Source organism: Hippopotamus amphibius, chromosome 13 (assembly GCF_030028045.1).
Source record: "Hippopotamus amphibius kiboko isolate mHipAmp2 chromosome 13, mHipAmp2.hap2, whole genome shotgun sequence".
NCBI classification, from domain to species: Eukaryota; Metazoa; Chordata; class Mammalia; order Artiodactyla; family Hippopotamidae; genus Hippopotamus; species Hippopotamus amphibius.
Window position 1 is genome coordinate 74,655,016 of NC_080198.1, and position 24,434 is coordinate 74,679,449.

General features: G+C 39.5%; 1 protein-coding gene across 3 annotated transcripts in view; it reads right to left on the minus strand.

Annotated features, from left to right (window-relative positions):
* LOC130834615 (cGMP-specific 3',5'-cyclic phosphodiesterase-like) overlaps nt 1–24,434 on the minus strand; it is a 77,446-nt gene that overhangs the window by 31,987 nt on the left and 21,025 nt on the right. For 2 of the 3 annotated variants that reach the window (XR_009048708.1, XM_057704962.1), the window contains exon 1: nt 9,995–10,434. The exons of the other annotated variant lie outside the window; for it this stretch is intronic. Coding sequence is in view for 1 of the 2 variants with exons in the window: in XM_057704962.1 (XP_057560945.1) it covers nt 9,995–10,116 (122 nt within the window). In the remaining variant the exon portion in view is untranslated. Of the gene's footprint in view, nt 1–9,994; nt 10,435–24,434 lie in introns of those variants that run through there. 3 annotated transcript variants of the gene reach the window in all.

Sequence of the window (24,434 nt, forward strand, 5' to 3'; positions counted from 1 at the left end):
ACCACCAGGAAATTCCCAAGTTAATCGAACATTAACTGAAATATATTTTCAAAATTTATTTTGTAAAAATAAAAATAACTTATTCATGGGTTTCTACAGAATAATGAGATGTTACCCATTTGTTTCTTTTTAAGCTCCTAGTTAAAAGCACTAATTTCTCTATAGAAACACTTGTGCAAAAAAAAAAAAAATTGTTTCAATGTTGGTATTTTCTCAAATTAGAACTGAAAAAACATAGACTCCCTAGACCAATAACTACACTTACATATGACATAATTTTCTGAATAATGCACAAAGATTAAGAGCTGAACAGTGTTGTGTTTTGTTTCTTGAGAAAAATCACTGTCTTTCTATTACTGCTCAGAATTTAATTTTTAAAAATAAGTTATAGAATTTCGGTGATGAGTTTTTCAAAACATCACAGATATAATAAAACTGTTTGACAACAAATGTGATAAAATATACAACTAATTACTTATGATAAAAACCATAGCAATATTTCATAACAACCATACCTCTAAACTGGAGAATGGTTTTAAATATCAACACTTGATAAAAACAATGCTTTAACACTCTGCTACAGGAGATCTGGGGATTAAAATTGGTCCACTTTAGTTCCCACCCAAGGGGGCTTACTTGGGGGAATTCTATAGGTAGGCTGATATCTGGGCCTCAAGGATGTTACCCTTGAGTAACATTACAGAGATCTGCAGGGTGCCTCAAACAAAACAAAGGAAAAAGTCACAGGCCCTGAATGATCCACAAACACAGTGCACAATCATGTTTTTAAGTCTACTATTAAAACATGACCCCTTTCTCTTTCTCTCCAGTGTCTTTCTCCATCACTGATGGGAATTAACCAGTTAAAACCAGAATTACAAAGAGTACACTAATTTCCTGTCTAAAAAGGGATGGTTGATAACATAGGGAAATGTGATAAAATGATCTGTAGGAAAAACGTAAAAATAACTCACATAAAATATAATGTTAGATATTTCTTCTGCTCTTGGATCCTAATTTTACACAGTTCTAGTTGTGTTGTTTGCATAATTGACCTAAATCCACCACTCATACTTGGAAAATACTTAAAGAAGGAAACTATTCAATCTGAGAAGCTGATATTCTGCTCTCCTGGTGAGAATCAAGAATGCTTAGAGCTGAAAGAGATTGTTAAACTCATTTATGAATTTCTCTGCTTTGATTTCTCACCCCCTCCTATCTCCCATTTTAAAGCCAAGATTTATTAACCTGGGCCAGTCACAAAGCTGGGAACACAGGCAGGAGGTCTGGCCTCCCATTTCAATTCCCTTTCCAGTACCTTACACAATCCACAAAAGGTTCTGTTCCAACCATTAATAAAAACTCATCTAAAAAATGAGAAGGACACAAAGTCTATTAAGTCCCTGTTCTGTTGTTCTAATTCCCACTTATCAGAATAAGGGGGTGACTCTCAAAGTTTGCAATTATAATTAAGGCACTGATGATTCTCAGTAAAATAAACAGTAACCTACTGAAAATCAGTCTAAAAAAGATAAGGAAATATGTATTAGTTCCTTTAAATTCCTTAAGAACACTAGAAGTCAATGCTATTATTCCCATTTTGCAGGGAAAGCAAATAAAGTACCTAAAGGTACTTTTAAGAAAGCGGTAGTTCTGGGGTTGAAGCTTAAATCTATCTTATCTGGGCCCCTTAACCACCATAAATAGAAGTAAATTTTAAAGGGTTCAGAACAGTGGCTCCTAACCAAGTAGTGGTGCCAGCCTTTGGGGGTCATGTGGAAATGTGTGTAACAATAATCAGGGTGCTCCTGACATTTAGTTTCTGGGGCCCAGGGATGTTAAACATCCTGCAACACGCGGAACAGTTTCTCACAACAACAAAAAGTATCACTACCGAATGCCAAACAGCATCCCCTTTAAGAAGCAATGGTTGACTACAATGAAAAAGAATCTAAAAAAGATGAATCACTTCGCTGTAAACCTGAAACTAACACAACACTGTAAATCAACTATACTTCAATTAAAAAAAATAAGGAAAGAAAAAAAAGCAATGGTTTGGATGAATAAAAGATTCACATACTATAACAGGGTATTAAATGAAACAGGGGCGATCTGGGACACCTCCAAGTGATTCCTCCAATAATCTCTACTCTGATGTTACAGTGAGTAGTTCCTTTGCTTCTGGCATGGTTTAGAAACAAATGCTGCCTAAAGTTATTTGATGTTCCCAAGTGTTCTCCAGCTATGAAAACATCTGAGACGCTTACTGGGACCAAATATAAATAAAATGCACAACTGCTTCATATTTTTACATTCAAATTTGACCAAGAGTTGGAAGAGACATGTTTTATAATTTTCCATGCATTCACAATCACATATATGAAAAATGTTCTTTCATGGAAAACCTGCTTACATCTGAAAGAAAACCTAATAAGCAAAATCTATACTGTAAATATGTAAACCGATTTGTTTTGCAGCTTAGATATGGGAAAGACTGGACTAGATTGGCATGTCTCAATCTAAGGTACGAGAAGCCAGGACAGTCCAAAGCAAGTATGTTTTGAAGATCTGTAGTTTTTCTATGGAAATGCTTCAGTTTTGCGTTTTCACACTAATGACAATTAAAACCTAAAAAAAAAAAAGTAAAAGACATATACTTTAAATGATTGGGATGACCACCTTATAACCAAATACTATCCTGCAATTTTAGCTGTCAAGTTTATATTTCTGTTTACAATCACACTGCAGCCCAATGGTTCGAGGGTAAAGAGAAAAAAAAGTAGATTTAATATGCAAATATGCTTTCAAGCCAAATAAAACCCCAAAGCTGGTGTACTGTGCTATGGCACTAAAAGTTTCACAACTGTTAAGAGGGCCCCATTGGGAGAAACAATCATCAGGAGGCAACTGCAGCCAAGGCAAGCGGACCTCACCAGACCCCTGCAGGGGAATCAGGGCCACAGTCACCCTTACCAGGATGATTTAATGAAGCCTGTCAATTTACATTTGGCTAGAGTTTTATCACTTAATTCATAATTAACTTATACACTTTTTTTGGTATTAGTTGTATAATTGCTATAACTAGGATTAACTTATACCTACTCTTAAGAATTCCACATTTAACTAACATTAAAATAAGAGAAAGTCAGTACTAGGTATGGCAGATCTCTGGAACCTCTGGAGGTGCTGACATCACTTTCTTTGGGGAATTTCTCCTCCCCCACTGACGTATCACACTATGGGCAACCTGCCCCAGCAAAGTAGTGAGACACCCCTATTCTTCCTGACACAGTGACAGGTCCAGAGCAGGCAAGTCATGCAAGCAAGGCCAAGTAATCTTGAGATGACTGATATGGGTAAGAAGGTACTTCTCAAACATCAGAAGTTTAAGACCCACATAAACTTGCCAAGGAGAAACTTTTCCAGTGCACAAAGAAAGCCTGCCTGAGAATAAAGCCAAAGCTGCATAGGGCCAAAGGGATGGAGGGAAGCAGGGATGGAGGGAGGGAGGGAGGGAGAGAGGGAGGGAGGGAGGGAAGGAGAGAAGGAATGAAGGAAGGAAGATTGATTAGACAGATATACAGACAAAAAGAATGTTGACAAGATTATTTCATCAGGTGAATTTCACACCCAAACCAAACTCCAGGAATGTCAATTGTCAGTTAATTTTGTATGAGTTTAAGATGCGTTTCTGTCACTTGTGACCAAAAGCTTTTTAACGAAGATACTGGGGATCAATAAGAATGTCTTTCTTACAAGGTAAACATTACTTAAATTTGAGGAACACTGGACATGATCTCCTCTAACTCTACAGTTCAAAGATCCTGTGTGTTTTAATTATTTCATCAGCTTAAAAAATCAGGGTTTTTTCTCTTCTTATAACCTCAGTATACTTATTCAACAGAAAGTAGAAATGATGACTTTTTAAAAAATAATTATTACCAGGGATATGAGATCAGATAGGGATCTTTTCTTTCTCAAGTTTAGATATAATAAAATTATTCCGAGAAGACAATTTGCAAAAAGTTAATTTTACTTTACAATTCAGAAATAAGGGAAAGGTCTCAAAGAATACAGAAGCTAACAATGGCACCTAAGACTTTAAAAAGCACGTTCACTACAAACTACAAATGGGGTATGTGTATATATACATCTATGTATACATCCATATACAGAAGGCTTTTTATAAAGCTTTTTAGACTATTCATCAGGATGATTCTTATGAACGTAACACTTAGTTTACCTTACCTGCCTTAAATATTTAGTTGGCAATAAGTAGAAATTCCTACCAGTTAGAGAAAATGAATAAAGCACTCACACCATGAAAAAAAATATGATTCAAAATAAAGTGAGAATACCAAGTCAGTAAATAAGATTACAGAGCTAAATATCAAACGAATGACTCATGTGGAAAGAGTTTCTTCAATTTTTATTCTTAGGTTGTAATTCATAGGCACTTTTTTTTTTTTTTTTTTACTGAGAATCTGATTTAACAGATATTTCCAAGGCCACATCAATCAGCTGTAACATTGATCAACTGAATCAACATCTGTCCAGCTAAAGTAATCTCATAGGAAGTCCTGCAAAGTCAGTAGCTAGTGTGCAGTCTAAATTCAAAAATTAGTCATTTTTCAACCGTCCACTATCAATCAACTCAGTGATTTATTTAATTGCCCTGAAGCCCTTACCAAAGCAAGAGGTTTTATCCTACAATTAGCCCTGAGAACAAAGAAAAAATCTAACAACGCAACAGTTAGGGGTTTAATAAATTGTTAGCTTGAAAAATATTTGAGGGACAAACTAATAAATACCAAGCAGTTTTTTTAAAGACTTTTCTCGCACGAAAGAACTCTTTCCCAAGCATTATTAAAAAGTATTAGGAAGTTCAAGCATGTTTAGGTTAATTCGTGTTTTCAAATCTAGAAGAAGGGAAGCATGCATCTTAGTAAGACATACTCTCTGTAATCAGATAAGGGTGAAGGTACAAACTTTACCCATACAACTTGAAAGCATTTTCATATATTTTAAAAGAAATCGTATCAGAAACCAGACTCAAGTCATTTCTTCAGGTGGAACTATTTAGAAAGGAAATTTGGTTGCACAACATAATCAAAATGCTAAAATCTGCTCATCTTTAGGTACTGAAAACAATATTAAGAAAATACTGGCAATCTCTATAGATCTTCAGATCAAAAACAAAAAAAAGCTACTGAATTGTACTACAAGCCTATTTAAGTGTTACACTAAGCAAATAGATTTGAATGACTAATTGCCACTGATTAGTTCTGCCACAGTTTTAGGAATCATGATCTTGTATTGGGGGCTTTCAAAATGGAACTGAATATGAAACCCTGAGAACACTGGTGATAGAAGAGCAATGAGAAACATTTCAGGGGCTCCTATGGATTCTTCCAGATTCAATCCTATGCAAATTCAATCCACATGAGTACTTTTAGGGCACTAAAAGGTGTCTTAGAGCTGGCTATAAGGACCCTGGTCATAAGCAATACACGGATAAAAGGACATTATTACACCAGAATTACCATAATGAAAATAGAAATAATATCAAAGCCAGACTGAGTCAATGCCCACAGGACTTTATTATCTTCAGTATTAGTGACTGCTTAACAAAATATGCTTAGCAACTCGTTTGAAAATTGTGAAAAGTTTATATTCCTATATGATCACAGAAACAATCATTTTTAAGATCGAATAGCAAGATTTATTTTACACCCATCATCTGACTTGAAGAGAAATATCATGCAGATAAAAGGTTATAGCTTTTAGAGACACACACACAGAAAGAGACAGACACAGGAAGGAAGGAAGGAAGGAAGGAAGGAAGGAAGGAAGGAAGAAAGAGAAAGAGAGAGAGAAGGAGAGATAGAGAGGAAGAGAGAGAGAAAGAGAGAAAGGAAGAAAGGAAAGAAGGAAGGAAGAGAAAGAAAAAGAAAGAAAGAAAAGAAAGAGAGAGAGAAAGGAAGGAAGGAAGAAAAAGAGAAAGAGAAAGAAAGAAGGAAAGAAAGAAAGAAAGAAAGAAAGAAAGAAAGAAAAAAGAAAAAGAAAGAAAGAGAAAAAGAAAATCCCAAACACAGGACCTGAAACATCAACTAATTCACCACAGCTTTGCAATGTCAAATAAAAAGTCTAGCATAGAAAACTACATGGGAGTGTAAAACTTCTGCTTCTGGACTTTGATCCAAGTAGTCATAAAAAGTTGTCCTCACTTAATATCTCCTATTTCCAGTATATGCCAAATATTCTCAAGCTTTTGCCTAGTGCAAAACAAAGCAATAAAAGTCAATCATATTACCCCTACAATACTAAAGGATCAAAAACATCGCCCACAATCACAGAGCTGATTAGTAACTAATGAAAGATAAATTATTCTAATATGCTGTCAAGAATAACAACAGCTGTTAAAGTGGCATTAGCACCAAAAAGGCTCCATCTGTGAATGTACAAGCATTAACGCCCTTAATGAACACAGCATCCCAAACCTGCAGGACTGCAAAGTTTTCTATAATAGCGAGGGTGGAAGTTTTCCATAGGTTTTAGTTACTAGTCTCAAGTTAATTTTTATGCCAATAGATTATATTATGAAATGTTCAACTGACACTCTCAAAATTCACTGAAACAGGTTTTGATTGCTAAAAAGCATCTATTTGTGTGCTACAAGCTATAGCTTTTAAGGAAAGATAATTATAGGAAATAATGTAAAATATAGCAGCGATAATTGCTTTCAAGGTCAACCAAAATTCACAGGTGTTTACATGAGAGTTAAGGAGGGCCAGAACCTTCCTTCTATTCAATGACTTACTATTGAGTGCAGACCATTCAGTTTGGGGAGAGAACAGAGAAGCATGCATGAATGTCAAACAACAATTAAATCATATAAGGTAGAAATAATTCTACCAACCAGCCTGTTTACAGGCACAGGTGGCCATTCTAAGTGAATGCAAATTTATTTTAAATCTTAAAACACACCAAATGCCTCTACAGAACTATTCTCTTTCAAGGGTTTCCCAAATCACATACAGTGTTCATTTTATACATAGTCTAACAAAAGGGGAAAAAGCAAAGTAATGTGAGCTTTTCGTTAAAAACCAAAAACCAAAAACCACAACAAAAAACAGCTGTAAACAAAGTGTCTCCAATAAGCTTTTACCACAACCATGTGAATCACACTGTGTTCAGCAGGTTGGCATTTTTATAATTTGCTAATGTTCAACCTCTCATTCTGTGTCTCCAGGTCATGCCATCAAATAGAAGCCCAAACTGGAGTACTGTTCCGTGAAAAATCTCTGGCTACAGACAAGACAGATTATATTCTTCACACTGACTACTTTCAGCGCTTTATGTATAACTCCTAAAACTGAGGGCCTACACTACTCTTGATTATCTTACACTTTCGTTTTTCAACTTGAACTCAACATAAACTCTTCTCCCAAGATTACATACACACACATAGATACCACAGAAAGCGTTTCAGCGTATTGTCCACATCAACTATGATATAAAAACCCTAACTGAAGAGAAAATCTTTAACAAAGTCTCAGATGATCTACATTTTACGCTAAGTAGTGTAATTTTGAGAACTGGGATTTTAATCCTATGCTATTTGGGAGAAAAAAGTAATGTGAAAAGAAATGTAACAACTCATTCAATTTATTTTCCGGAAAAAAACCAACAAAAAAAAACGAAAAAAAAAAGTTACTCTCAAACTTTTGGCGGGCTCTCAAAGTGAAGTGTTGTTATGTATGAGTTAAAAGCTACCACCAAACAATCCCAAGTTTATGTCTTTAAAAGGACAGGGGAGAAAAAAAGAAAAAGGACATTTACGCTGAGTTTAAAATAAATAATTTTGTTCTTTCTTAATAATCTGCCTAAAGAACATCCCTCTACACATTTAAAATATCAGCCCCGTTCTCCTGCCCACTCCGCATTATACTATGCGCTATAATTCATTAAGGGCGGAAGGCTGGAAGTATACAAGGGTGAAAGGAAAATGGGGACAGATGGCCTCGGAGGAGGAGACCTCTCAAAACTGCTGGCTCCCAGCAATCGATAATTCCAGACCTGGATGGTCTTAGTGCCTCACCCCAAACCCGCAGAAAAGTGCCCTTCGAAAGGGAACCACTTTCCATTCAGGATTTATCCCCTGGCTCGCTCCAGATTTAGTATTTTGATAGAAGGCGAAAGCGGGAAGAGGATTTTAAAAGGCAGGCTGAGTAATTAAACAGAGGAGATAAGATCTGTCCAGAGCCATCGCCTGTTAAAATCCCCCAAAAGTGATCAAATCGACACCCACTGAACATTCGTTAGGAGCAACGGAGTTAAAAAGCGTCCCATCTAAGACCTCAGAGTATTACATCTGCAGGAAGGTAGAGGAAGACAGAAATGTCACAGAGCACATTTTCAACGAAGCATCGCCCCGCCGGTGTGACCTGGGTGCAAGCACCCTGCACCCGGCCCCCACCGCGCCCCCGGGGAAAGTGGGGAAAGAGGGGGAGGATGCTTAAGCAAGTACCTTGTTTTGTCTCCAAAAGGCAACATAGCAAACGTGGCGAGTTGGAGATGCAGATGAGGCGGCGTCGGCGGACCCTGGACTCGAGGAGGCGCCGTGGGGGTGGGGGCTGGGGGCCGACGACGTGCCCAGGGGAGGCCAGCGACTCCAAGCCGGCTCCCCTACCGCCCCCGCCGTCGCGCCGCCGCCCGCCGCCGCCCGCTCGCCCCGCGCTGCGCCGCCCCCTGGCGGGGAGCGCCCGGCCGAGTCGCGGCGGTGCACCGGCGGGTGGGAGCCCAGCGTCCAGCCCCGGCCGGCCCCTTCAGCATCACCGCCCCGCTCGCGTCTCCCTCCCGGAGAGGCGGCCAGCGCCAGCTGCCCGAGGGCCGCCGCCGGGAGCCGGCGACGCCGAGATCCCGGCCCCTCCTTCAAAGGGGTGCGTCTGGAGTCAGCCCCACTCCGCGCGCAGCGGCCGGCCGGGCTTCGCACCAACTCCCCCGGCTTCGGGGCACCCGGCCGCCGGGCACTCTGCGTTTCGCCCTCCTAGCCCCTCGGCTTCAGCCGCGATTCCTCTCCAAGTCTCCTGCGAGCGTTTCCCACGCGCGCCCCGACTGCCCGCTGAGCAGCCGCCTCCCGAAGGATAGTCTCTCTTCTCCTGCCCGCCCTCCGCAGCAGCTGCCCTGGCGCTTGGCTCCGGACCAGGAAGAGCTGGCCTTTGGGGTTGTCCCGGGCCGCGGGACCTGTCACCCCCCGCCCCCCCAGGGTCCGCTCCCCGCCGCGCCTCCGCGCCGTCCTTTGTGTGCGCGCCGCGAACCCCTCCACGGAGCCCGTTCGGCGGCGCCGCCTTGCGCGCAAAAGCGGCCGAGAGGAGGAGCGCGGGACAACCAGGGGACTGGAAGGGGGCAAAAAAACGACAGCACTCACTCTGGGAAGGTTCCGGCATGTTGCTGCCCTTGGGGCTTCTTCGTGGTCTCGTGCCCTACCCGGGCTTCCCCGCCCCGCCAGGGCCGGGGCGAAGGGGGACGGGGGAGGAGCATTGGAAATGGTGCTTCCGGAGCGGCAGGGAAGGGGCTCAAAAACTGTTTTTGGTTTCGCTAAGGAGATTTAGGGGAACCAGGAGGCTAGAGAAGGGCTAGAGGAAGGCCCGTGAGCGCAGGCATAGGAAAATAGTCTTGCTCCCAGGGAATACCAGGGCTGCCAGCGTGTTGGGGGGAGGGAGGGAGGGAGAGGGGGGTCCGGCACGTTCAATTTTGGATTTGAACTTTGTGCAAGTTGGATCGAATCCGACGCTTGGGGTTTTCGGCTGTACTCGCCTTAAAGTCGAGGTCTCTACACCGTAACAGGATCACGGCCCTACTTCAAAGGCAAAGGGCCTGAGAGTGGAGACTGTTTAATGGTTAACGAAGGGGAAAATTCAATAAGGGACAGAGATCAGCCCCAGGTTACGCTCCATGCCCCGGCCGGGTCTTCCACGGGTCCTCTTCTTACCTGGTGCCTTTCCTAACAAAGTAAGAGAAGGTAAAGTCCCAGTGATCGTCCAGCCACGCTTCGACCGATTCCTGGTCCCACTGCTGCTGCGGCCGCGCGGAGCCGGGGCCGGCCCACTCCATGATTAGCGCGGCGCGTCTCTGCGGCTCCCCCGTGCAGGTTTTCCACCCCAGCTGGGGTCCCTCCCTCGGAGGAGCTGGACTCGGCCTCGAGACCCTCCCCCTTCGCCCCGCTCCAGTCCGGCCGGCTTTCGGCGGCGCTGCTCAGGCACCGGGCCAGCCTCCTGCCGCGCCCCGCCTCTCCCGGTCCTCACCGCTCCCAGGTGTGGCGGGCGGGGCGGGGTGCCGCAGCCCCGCGCTCTCCCTGGGGTCTGGCTGAGACTGGCTCTCGCAGGCTCTCGAGTCCCCAGATTCCGAGGCGCGCGCGGCGGCGACTGGCGAGCTCTGCGGAAGCCTAGTGGCCAGGACGAGAAGGCAGCCACGCGGCCGCTGGGGTGCGCTGTGTGCCGGCCGGCTCCGGACGAGCGCGCAAAGGTGACTGTGGGTGTGTGTGTTCGCTGAGCGTCCCACTCCAGGACAGGGAAGGGCGCGCTGTGGAGACCCATCCCAAGCCCAGACAGCGGCAGCCGGGGGAAGTTTCTCCCGAAAGTGAGAGGTGCTGGTAGCCCGGGCCAGGGAGAACAATGACTGTCCCGCCTCGCTTTCTCCCAGCCCAGCGCGTGGGTTCGGGAGGAGCGGGGACCACCTCCTTCGGAGCTCAGCCAGCGCAGTGGCTCAGAGCGCCCCAGCCAAGCACCACGCCTCGGTGAGGAGAGTTGGGGCGTGTGTCACCGAAATAGATTTGCGGGTCCTGGTGGGTAACTTCCAACAAAGCCATTCCCGCGATTTAATGTTAATAATAACAATCATGATTATAAATTATGTGCCTTCGCATCAAAGGCTTAATTTGCATTAAGCCCCCTTTCTTGACTGGAAAAAGAAAAAAGTAAATTGAGATACAATAATCACGATGGTTTCTGTATGAAGTCAGAAAACAAGGGCATCTCCGTACCATTAGGTGAACTTGAAGGTATGGGAACTACCCAGGTACAGTGCAGAACAGCCAGTTAGCCCAATTTTAAATTAACTCATCATCTGTACTCAACTGGAATTAACACACATACATACACACACACACACACACACACACACACACACACACACACACACACACACACACACACACACACACACACACACACACCCCACGGAAAAAAGTATCTGTTTAAAAGGGCTCAGCCTTCCTACCCGGTTTTGTCCTATCCCTATTACGCTTTACAAAAAAGAATTGGTGTCTTCCTTTGCTTTATCCTCATCCCTGTCTCCCTGCAGTTTTCATATGGTATTTTGCAATGACCTAATTTTTTGGGCAGAATTAAATTGGAGCTGTGTGTTTCACAACGTGTGAACGACACCATTAGCAGTGATATCCTAAAAGTGATTTAGCTGACATACTTTTAACAAACTCCTTTCAAAACACTCTTGGCAAGAATGTAAGACATTACTCACTGTGTAGAAACACATAATTCAACAGATAATATGAGAACTTTAAAAAATGTCTTCCAGTCCCCCAATGCAATGGTTTATACTTCCTGCATTAAATAATTGTCCTTTTGTAACTTCAGTTTCTTTGAAACTTCATTATTGTATGCAAGTAGCCACAAACCAATAACAAGCAAAGGAGTATAGCATGAAGTAATGCATGATAAATTATATCCGATTTTAAAATGAAAGTTCTCTTCTAATTTGTTACTATGATAGTGATTATGGTGCTCATGGAATAAAGACTTTCTCCTCAGTGCTCAGTTTTTCCCTGTGGAAAGCCATGCATTTCTCCTCTCAAGAGGTCAATTATAATTTAAAAGTCTATGTCCTACTAAAGATGGAGTGAATTTTTGGCTTGAATTTCTTGCCTTGGTTGGCTCCCATGATTAACTAAACAGGCGTTATCCAAATGTCCATTTTCTTCCCTAACCTCAAAGGGTTAAATTATCAGCAACCAGGAAGGCTTCCGAAAAATTTGTGCAAGAAAAACAATCCATGGACTCTCCCATCAGTGAGTCTCAATTCTGCGTGGCATAGATGCTGGGTTGAGGGTTACTGTGAAGGCCTGTTACCTGAGTGAGTATATCTCAAGGGATGGGGGATGAGGCATTTCAAACTGTTCTAGTCTCTAGAAAACTCAGAGAAAACAGTACGTCTTGTAACTTTAAAGTACTTAAAGTTAAGCATATTTTGAACTGGCCTCACCCTGGCCTTTTGTTCTCCAGCTCCATTAATTCTTTATCCCATTTATTTGCTCCATTATTTTATGTATTTTCTAACTTTGTGGTATGGATTGCTCTAAGCATGTCTATCTTGTTGTAGAGTAAGTTGAAGAATGAGTAAGTGATAAACATTACTAGGAAATAACTTGGAAAACGATATTAATACTACTTACAACAAACAAACATGCAACAACTTAACAGAAAGCCCTCCAATGCATTCCCATTGAATAAAACCCAAACTCTCTACCATGGCTTAAAAGGTTCTGCATGATTTTTACCGACCTCTGCTGCTAAAGGTTTTATTCATACAACTAGAAAAAACGAACCAAACCATGGATAATCAAATTCCTTTTCCAAAAAAGAGAACACAAATTATAAAAGTCATGACATCTTTCCTGCCTTTTGTTTTGTTTTGTTCAAATACCACATAGCAGCTTCTGTGTCCTTGCAGCGAACCTATATACTCTAGGCTTGAGAAAACTGAGTAAACACATTTGCACATATAATGCGATCTAGGTTTCTCATTGTTGAAGGGGAAGCCTAGAAGGTACATTGTGGTGTTGAAATGGAATTGGAGGTTAACAATTAAATGTGTGTGTGCATGGGTCATGTGGGGAAATCCCACATGACAAGGAAATCCAGGCAGTTTCTAAGGGCTGTGGACAGCCTCCAGCTGACAGCCTACACGGAGCTACATCCAGCAATAAAATGAATTCCTCAGTCTTATAACTGCAAGGAACTGAATTCCACCAACAACTGGAGTGAGTGCAGAAGCAGATATTTCCCCAGTCAAGCCTAGATAAGACCACGATGCCAGCCAATAAACTGGTTGCAGCCTTCTGAGATGCTAAGCAGAAGACAGCTTCATAATTGGCATCTTAATAACACTGGGTCCTAGAATCTAGTAACATAGTATATTTATTCATTTATTCCAGTCTTTTAAATTTCTCCCAGCAATGTCTTGTAGTTTTTAGTGCATGTCTTGCATGTATTTTGTTACACTTATCTCAGTATATACTTCACCGTCACTGAGAGATACTAGAAGCAATGACATTCATGTGGCAATGAGTACACTTCGTCCCAGATTTGGTTTCTAAATACCATTATTCACTTTAAAAGAAACCAGGAGTCTTTGGAGAAAAGATTCCAGGTTTGTGTCAGGAAAAGTACAAAATGTGCCTGGAAAATCTTGTTTGGACAGAAAATAAGAAAATAAAAATGATGCCAACATATCAGAACAGAGAACATATCTGAAAGGGGCTTCCAATGTACATATCTAAAGCAATTGGAATCTCAAAATATATATTGATTGCAACAAATTTTAAACCACTGACTAACATAAGAAACTGTGATTCCATACTGATATAAATAAATAACTAGATAACCAAATAAACAGAAGAGAAAGGGATGTTTCTTACAGTAGAACACCAACAAATAAATATAAAAAGAATCACGTAATTAGAAAAATATTAATGGTTGCTAAAACTAATTAATGAGACTGATGATGGATGGGATATTTTCATAGCTTACAGCATCTCCTCACATAAGAATCAATATTGTCAAAATGACTACAAAATGACTACAAAATGACTACCCAAAATGACTACAAAATGACTGCCCAAAGCAATCTACAGATTCAATGCAATCCCTATCAAATTACCAACAGCATTTTTCACAGAATCAGAACAAAAAATTTTACACTTTATATCGAAATACAAAAGGCCCCAAATAGCCAAAGCAATCTTGAGAAAGAAAAATGGAACTGGAGGAATCAGACACCCTGACTTCAGACTATACAACAAAGCTACAGTAATCAAAACAGTATGATACAGGCATAAAAACAGAAATATAGATCAATGGAACAGGATAGAAAGTCCAGTGATAAACCCACACACCTATGGTCACCTAATCTATGACAAAGGAGGCAAGAATATACAATTGAGAAAAGACAGTCACTTCAAAAAGTGGTGCTAGGACTATTTACAATAGCCAGGACATGGAAGCAACCTAAATGTCCATCAACAGATGAATGGATAAAGAAGATGTGGTACATACATACAATGGAATATTACTCAGCTGTAAAAAGCAATGAAACTGCGACATTTTTAGAGACATGGATGAACCTAGAGACTGTCACACAGAGTGAAGTGAGTTAGAAAGAGAAAAACAAATATAGTATATTAACACATATATGTGGACTACAGAAAAATGGTACAAATCAACCAGTTTGCAAGGCAGAAATAGAGACACAGATGTAGAGAACAAACATATGGACACCAAGTGGGGAAAGTGGGGAGGGTTGGGGGGGGGATGAATTGGGAGATTGGGATAACAAATTGTACACTCTATATGCAGTTTATTGTAAAAAATAAAAAAATAAAAAATTTTAAAAAGTGGTGCTAGGAAAACTGGACAACTACATGTAAAAGAATGAAAGTAGGACACTGTAATACCATACACAAAAATAAACTCAAAATGGATTAAAGATCTAAATGTAAGGCCAGATACTATAAAACGCTTAGAGAAAAACATAGGCAGAACACTCTCTGACATAACTTGCAGGAAGATCTTTTTTCATCCACCTCCTAGAGCAATGAAAATAAAAACAAAAATAAACAAATGGGACCTCATGAAACTTAAAAGCTTTTGCACAGCAAAGGAAACCACAAACAAAACAAAAAGGCAGCCCACAGATTGGGAGAAAATATTTGCAAACAAAGTGACTGACAAGAGATTGATCTCCAAAATATATAAACAGCTCATCAGCTCAAGAGCAAACAAACAACCCAATCAAAAAATGGGAAAAAGATCTAAATAGACATTTCTCCAAAGAAGACATACAGATGGCCAACAGGCACACGAAAAGATGCTCAACATCACTAATTATTAGAGAAATGCAAATCAAAATGACAATGAGGTATCACCTCACACACTAGTCAGAATGACCATCATCAAAAAGTCTACAAACCATTGCTGGAGAGGGTGTAGAGAAAAGGGAACCCTCTTACACTCTTACACTGTAGGTGAGAATGTAAATTGGTATAACCAGTATGGAGGTTCCTTAAAAAACTAAAAACAGAGCTACCATATGATCCAGCAATCCCACTCCTGGGCATATATCTGGAGAAAACTATAATCCAAAAAGATACATGCACCCCAATGTTCATTGCAGCACTATTTACAATAGCCAAGACATGGAAACTACCTAAATGTCCATCGACAGATGAATGGATAAAGAAGATGTGGTACATATATACAATGGAATATTAGCCATAAAATAGAATGAAATAATACCATTTGAAGCAACATGGATGGACCTAGAGATGATCATACTAAGTGAACTAAGTCAGACAAAGATGAATATATGCTATTACTTATATGTGGAATCTAAAAAAATGGTACAAAGGAATTTATTGACAAAACAGATATAGACCCACAGACATGGAAAGCAAACTGATGGTTACCAAAGTGGAAAGGGGGGAGGGTGGGATAAATTAGGAATCTGGGATTAACATATACACACTGCTATATATAAAATAGATAACCAACAAGGACCTACTGTGTAGCACAGGGAACTATACTCAGTATTTTGTAATAACCTATAAGGGAAAAGAATCTGAAAAAAGAATATATATGTGTGTGTGTTTGTATACACATATATATATAAAACTGAATCACTTTGCTGTACACCCGAAACTAACACAACATTGTCAATTAACTATATTTCAATTAAGAAAATAATATGAATATAAGAATGTATTGTGTTGGCCAAAAAGTTCATTTGGTTTTAAGTAAAACTAAAAGACATTTTTCATTTTCACAAAGCACTTTATTGAACAACATATTCACTAACCGAATGAATGTTTTGACCAACCCAATATTAACAAACAATAAATATGACATGTGATTATAAAAGTATAATAATATAAATTTGTATATTTATAAATTTGTAAATTTTCTCAAATTTTTAAATTTTAGTAGGATTAAAAAAAACAAGCTCCTTTGCCCTCTGGGTATTGGTTGTCTTGGTTTATAGAGAGCATCAGCAAGAGATGCCACGCCAGGAGGAAATGAGCTCAGAATCTTTAATAACCGGATATGCTAAACTAAACATGCTGTCAAGGGTTTTTGTGCTATTTCTCCAGTTGAAGATTTGACGAGTGGAGTCTAATCCCCCCTCCCCTTTAATCAGAGCTGGCCTAAGTAACTTGCTTGAACAATTGCATGTAGTGGAAGTAACATTTTGAGACTTCTAAGGCTAGGGCATCACAAGAAGCCTTGCAGCCCCTACTACCTAGGTCTCCTGGAGCCCTCACTCTTGGAGCTCTGAGCTGTCTTGTCAGAAGTCGACTACCCTGAGACTTCCCTGTTGGAGGAAGCCATAGGGAGAGATCATGGAGAGAGAGCGATGCTGGCCATCCCCTAGCTGTTCCAGCCTTCCAAGGCAGATACGTGAGTGAAGACAACATCTTGGAGGACGCTGCAATCCCAGCAGATATATCATAGAGAAGAATGAAGGAACTCAGCCAACAACCGTACTGAGGCCCCAGATATATGACCCTTGTTGAGCTGTCTCAAACATCTCCAGCTGTTCAAACCACCCCAGCTGAGACTCCAGGCTTTTGTGAAGCAAAAATAATCCATTTCTGCTGTGCCCTGCCAGAGTTAGTGACCCACAATATTGTGAGTACAATACATGATTATTGTTTCACAGCAATAAATAACCAAACACCTGGTAACCTCCCAACTGGGTCAGCCCTGGCTGGCTGTGTCCCTCTGCCAAAATCTCTTCAAGACAGCCCTCTCCAGAGAACTACTCTTGCCTTACAGCCTATGGGAGGTAATGGCTCCCTGCCATTTCTAACTGTACTATCTTTTGTTATTGACTTTTAGAAATCTTGTCCACCTTTCAAAAATGTCCCTTAATTAAATTCTCCTGAATTACCCAGTTTGAGAATGTCATCTGTTTCCTGTCAGGATCTTGGCTTATATACCAGACCTGATGTACATATCTCAAGATTTATTAAAGAACAGAGGAGAAAGCTAACAGTCTATGTTAAGGACGTCCAAAATTATGCTTTAGAAAGCCAGAGACAAATTAGCACAAGCATATGTGTGTGTATTCATATCAGGTAATTAGCATGTTACCCTTAACAAAATACTTTAGAATATTTTAGAAGAGACCAGGTTTTTCAGGCCATCCTTTATTTAGGTTTTCTGGATTCAGTGAGTCTTCCCATTGTTGCTTTGTGGGGAAATTGGTCATTTTCTGGCATACTGTCTTATTTTATATTCTTTTATTTATATTATATATACTATACATCTTTAATATATAATTATAGATATAATTATATCTATATATAAATTCTATCAATATAATCTATAGATTAGATATATATATTAGATATATCTAATTAGATATTATATAGTCTATATAGACTACGTATCTATATATTATATTGATAGAATCTATATATGTATGTAATCTATATATCTATAGATATAATTATATCTATAACATATTTATATTATATAGTATATATGTTTTATATTATTTTATATTCTATAAAATATACACTTTCTATATTCCAGACACTCTGGAACAATATACAAATAATAATTTGTTTAATCCTAATAACCTTATCAACCATGTGCTATTATTATCGCCATTTTACAGATGCAGACACTGGGGTATGTAGAGGTTATATAATTGGTTCAAGGGCTTACTGCTAGTAAGTGGCAGAGCTCATACTTGAAGGCACACAGTTCAGCTAGAGGGTGTGCACTCTTTACCACTGTGTTATGCTGTGAAGTCTTGTCAGGAAAGGCTTAGAGAACAGGAGAAATGAGTCACCCTGGTCTGCTGTGTCATTAGGGTCAGTGAGCGCTGGCGCTGCCTATTCTCACAGGTGTCAGAGATGATGGACAGTGAAAAAGAGGAAGAGGTTGGGAGCTCCTCAGAGGACAGACGCTGGAGAGGACAAGCGTAGTAGTTATTTGTTGCTGTGTAACAGGGTGCTTCGAAGTGCAGTGGCTTAAAGCAACAATAATAAGTTTTTCTGTCTCATGGTTTCTGTGGGTCAGGAATTCAGATGGGGTACAGCAGGGTCTCTAATCCACTACACCTGGAGTCCCAGGTGGAAGACGTGGAGGCCGGGGTGGGAACCACGTGAAGGCTCGTTCACTCCTATGCAGGCCTAGTGGATCTGTAGCCTGGAATACCCTTCACAGCTCCCTATCATCCTTCTGATTCCAGGGGTGCTTAGAGGAAATGCTACCCACAAAATGAAATGTGGTTTCACCTGTAGGAGTTCCTATTTTGGAGAACCTGGCTTGCATCCTTATTTACTTGTTTCAGTCAGGATCTCTGAAGAAAATAGAGGGTAAACTCCAACTGATTCAAAGGATTATTTTTAAAACTGTGGGAGTGTTTAAAGAAACCAAAAATAAGGATTATGTAGAACTTCAGAACTAGCAACAGCGGAGAACCATTACCTGTTCCCGGTCTGAAGGAAAGGGAGAAGTGACCAGAACTCTGAGGGTGGCTATTTGTAGAGGGTGTCTGACAAGAGCTGTGGCATTTAGGGAGGGATGCAGGTAACCAAAGACGACCCAGTGGATTAACAGGAACCAAATAAGAGATATGCATAATTTTTTTTCCCTCTGGGTTTGTGGAGTAGGCCATAGTAGATACACATGTTTGTGTTCGGTTAGAAAAAATTTTTAAAGATGTCTACCTTTCTCTTTATGTATTTTTGGGAATTTGAAACTATACCAATTTATATATTCTTTACTCTTGCCCGTCACTAAAACAAGCAAATAATCTTGCAATACTATAAGATTAAAGGATTTGTATTTATACGCTTCATTTCCTTTGAAGGTTAACTTCTTTAATTGGGACACTCCAGCAACAGGCCTTTTCCAGAAGTTGCTTAACCTTTATGGAGGGCCTACTTTATGTCAAACATTGCTCCATGATTTTACACAGTTCATCGCATTTAAATCTTCCCACAATTCAGTGAGGTAGTTTTTCTTTCTTTTTTATAAATGAGGAGATAGCTTTATAAGGCTCAGGAATTTTTCCTAGCTGGTTATAAGAGATGAGTCTCTAACCACATTATTGGGTTTATAAGCATCAATTATGATCACATTTGAATCAAATGGCAAGTGAAGCAAGAATATTAGTCAGATGCTTGAATATAGCTAGTCTAGGAACATAGTCAAGATTTAATATAAATGGAAAATGTAATATAACAAGGGTTTGCATAGCTCCTATTTTGTTCTAATTAATCCCTCACTCCAAACAAATCGTTTTATCAGATAGCCGAGCATATTCGCCTTAAACTTTATCTCCTCCACCAAATTCATGAACTACATATGTGCCAATAATATATGAAAGATGTGTAAAAAGTACCTTGAGTAAGGATAGTGCTTGTTAAAGTCTGGCTGAAGAACACATTAGAAAAAAACATAATCTGAAATGAACAGTAACAAATGCGGGAGGCAAATAAAATATCTGATACTATTTCCAAAGTTATAGCCTGACTTAAAAAACAGCAGCCACAGAGTGACCAAGCTGGTATATAATTCTTTTTTGCAAAGAGGCTGAAAACACACCATGAATTTGAAAGACAGGACTGCAAAAATCTCCTGACTGAAAAATTCTAAAGCTGCAGAATAAAAATTCTGTATATATGGAAGAGTATTGCTCCCTCAATTTTTTTATTTGCTTTTGATTTTTGGAGGGCTATATTTCATACATGATCACCAACCACTACTTGAAACAGACATTTCTGCTGCCTACAAGCATTCATTTCTCTCTTCCTTCCGATAATACCTAAACTGTACTCAAGTATCTGCCCCTTCGCCATACCTTTCATGGGCCTCAGGAGAACCTGACCTCAATCACTCCAGGTCAGCTCTATTGGGTGGTTCTGGTGCATCTAAAGCTAATCCCATCTCTAGAGCAAGTCATGGATGCAGGAGATGCCATGTGACCCAGCTAATGTGAAAGGGGTTTTCAAGGGGCATCTGAGAAAGACATCATCACAATGAGAGAGATTCTCAGAGCAACCTTCTCTCTAGACATTGTCATGATTCTTCTGCAACTCTTTTGCTATTACCCTGAAAATGAAGCTTCTATTTAGAGTAGGAAAAAGAACTCTGGCAGGTGACAGGATTGTCACCTCTAACATCTCTCTGCCTTCTCTTTTTCTAGCTAAGTAAGCCAATAAATATGTGATTATTTAAGCTAGCTTGAGTTGGGTTTCCTGTCACTTGCTGCTGAAAGTATTCGAATCTATGCACTATCAACATTTTATTCTGGTGCTGAGTCAATAAAACAAGTAAAAAAGATAGTCCTTGCTCATGGTATCAAAATGTTAAGACATGCTAACTCAGAAGCCTGTACTTAGAGGCCTGCAAAATCAAATAAACACTTTCTAGAGACTACGTTAGTTTAAAACTTGCCAATTCAAATATACCCACTCATCTGAAGTCACCAAGTTTCAGTTCCCTAACATTGTACATTGCGTGTTTTGTGAAATTACAAGTTTCCTATGATAGCAAGAAGCTCAAGTAATAATTTACCTGGCAAAGAAAAGTGAAGAGTGAAGATGGGTATATAACTTGTGTATGAATTGCTGTAGAACCTTTGCATATTTTTAACACCACATGACATGATTAAAATTTTAAAAATTAACTGATTTTAAAATCCAACAAATTAAGAAAAGGCCATGAGTTACTTTTCAGGTACAGTTAAAGAGAATCGCTACAATCAGAGCCACCAGAATTTGTTTCAAGTTGTAATGGTACCTTAAAAAGAATATTTGACCTTTGAGTAGGTGACAACGATATATATAATTTTTAGCAAACATTCTGAATTGAAATGATCACAGAACTATTGATATGGGATTTCAAAGTGAGACTATCTCAAGCAATTAACCTAAAATAATGTGTCCATTTTGTTTAAAGGTATAGCAGAGAAGTCTAGTTGGCACTTATGAAATACCATTTCACTTACACTCAAATTTAAAACTACACTCGTGACTTGAATAATGCTCTTGAGTATAAAATAGGACTCAGATTTACTTTTAAAATTTAAATGATTTTATTTGTTAAGTGACTATTTATGGCCTACAATCAAATTATTAACTTTTTTAAAAAAGCATTTACTTTTTATGTAAAAAAGATTATTTATTAAGTTTTCTTGCTTTCCTTCCCAACTAGCATTTATGGTACATTTATTTGGTGTAAAGGGATAAAAACAATCCAGCTTTTATGTGAGCTAGAGAACTGACTTTTGGAATCCCAAAGAGATTTCTTCTTTGTATTCGACATATACTTTGTATTTATGTATTTTGGGAAAAGCAATAATTCTATTCTTTTTTTTTTTTAGGTAGCGAGATATCTGTTCTGTTGGTCAGAATTTGTTCACGTGTAATCACACTCTTGTCCCCAACTGATCTTATAGTAACTATTTTCCAACCTTTTCTTGGACTGATGGTTTATTATGTTAAACATTTATTACTTCACGTAAAATAGGTATAATCTTTAAATCAAATTAACAAATATTTATTGAATATAACTATATGCAAAATGTTATATTTAAATATTATTATTTCCCCTGTTGGACATAAAAATTCATGTTGTTTAAGTCACATTATCACCTGATAAGGTGCAGACAGTATCCCAACTGCTTTATTTACAGAAAATAATCACTAGCTGTAAAGAAACGCTAGTTGCAAAACAAGTTAGTGAAAACATGAATAGTGATCATTATAATCATAGCCAACATTCATTGTGTTGAATTTAGAAAATAAATGTTTCCTAGTGCCTTCTGAAATCTCTATCACCTTGTCTGCTCAAGAGTTTCCCCACTGTCTAATAAAAATATGACTCTATTCAGATAAATGTATCCCTTATATTATCTGTTCTACAAAAGCTAATTGACTTAGAGCTTGTAATACTTTTTTCTTTTGCTCTAGGATCCAACAGGCAATGTTCTATTGCCTATAAGGGAAGGTAACTCATGTTTTGAAGAATAATTCGACTATTCACAGGATCCAGAAAGCTCCTCAATGTTTCTTCAAAGTTTATTCATCCATCTGTGTATTCATTAAAAAGGGTTTTTCTGAATGCCTCCTATGTAAAGTAAATTCTAATTATTTACAAGTGTTTTGTGAAAATACACTGTTACTGGGAAGACAGCTATTAGGGCATTTATTTTCTGTTTATTTTACCAGGAAATGTACCCCTCAGAGTTTGATTTGCACATGTATTCCTAAAGTAAATATTGCTATTGATGGCTTCCTGTTTAATGTCAGGCTAGTTAAGTGACCCTAGAAATCTTCCAGTTGTGTTAAAGTTTTCTTTACATGGATTCCAATGTACTTGCTGTCATATTACAAGTGAGTCAAAAATTATCTGCACTCCGGTTATATTAAAACTTCTGTTGCCCGCACTGTCTTATCAACGCTTTCCATTCAAGGCTACTGTCTCCCCAGTCACTGCTGTGCAGGTGTGAATGTGTTACATCCGTTCATTGGTAACTGAGGTGCGAGCAAAAATGGATGCCCCACTTGTGATCTGCACGAAAGAAGAGCAGCATGCAGTGATTCATTTTTTGTGCTCTGAGGGTGCACCCGGTGCCGTCATTTATCAAAGACTTTGTGCACTGTATGGAGAAGGTGTTTTGTCGCAAACAAGTGTATATGAATGGATAGAGAAGTTCAAGGAAGGTTGCACAAGTGTTAGCCATCAAGAGGGAGCCGGACGCCTGTCCATGACCACGGCTGATGACAACATTGAGTGTACATGTGAAATGACTCTGTCGAATAGATGAGTGACAGTGGATTGTGTGGCAAATCATTTGCAAATCAGCCACGGCTCTGCCTATGAAATAATCCATGACAGACTTAGGTTTCGAAAAGTTTGTGCTGAAGCCTAAACTTTGGATTAAACGCAGAGGACTACTATCCAAGGGCTTTGTGATCTGGTGTGACAATGCACATCTGCACACTTCTGCCCACACTGTTGACACTCTGCAAAAACTTCGCTCTGAGGTGTTAAAGCATCCTCCCTGTAGTCCTGATCTTGGTCCATTGGACTTTCACCTGTTTGGTCCCCTGAAAGCAGCCCTACGAGGACAAAGATTCACTTCTGATGAAGAAGTGAAGGAGGCAGCGCATTTGTGGCTCGCAGCTCAGCCTAAAACATTTTTTAATGAGGGAATACGAAAGCTCATTGACAGATGGACAAAGTGTATTGAAAAGAAGGGAGATTATGTTGAAAAATGATGTATTTGTCTTTTCTAAAAGTTAATGAAAATAAATTCTAAGGCCAGAGTGCAGATAATTTTTTGACTCACTCTCATATTTGATATGTAAAACCCAGCTGCCTTCTATATTCAAACTTTTATACCATTTTATTCTTACACTTACTAAGAGACAAATTACTTTATGAAAATAATAGTATCATTTTTAAGGAAAAATACTATGTCCCATTTGGGCCAACATTTAACATGTCACAATTTTTAGACAGAAATTAAATTAACTATCCTGGCTTCCTGGTTCTTAGGAAGTTATGTACTACCATTTTTATCTTATCTGCAAAATTAAATTCTACCAAATCTAATGAGTTTCCTACATCTGGACCCACATCCTCCGCTGTTCCTGCAGTAGCATTCTCCTACCAACTCCCTCCCCTATCCCCAATTTGTGTTCTGGGTCCTGTTCCTCCTTAACTTCTCTGAGGCTGGGCTGATCCCATTTCTCTTCTGCATCATCCTTTCTTTCTGCACTGAATTATCCCCATCAGTTAAAAGCATGTGGAATATCTCCCATCTCATTACAAAGAATCCCTCTCTCGACTCCTCATCCCACACTAGCTCTGCCCATTTCTCTACTCCCTTTTATGCTAGAACTCCATACTTGTTTCTATTTTCTTCACCTCCTCATTCTCTGCCTGGATCTTTTATTTGAACCGACATATCTGACTCCTCCACAGCACTGTCTCTTACACCCACTGCAGTTAGGTTTTCTCCCATTTTGGCTTCATAGAAGAGCACTTGTTAAAGTCACTCATGACCTTTACCTTGCCATATCCAATATAAAATCCTCAGTCCTCATCTAACTT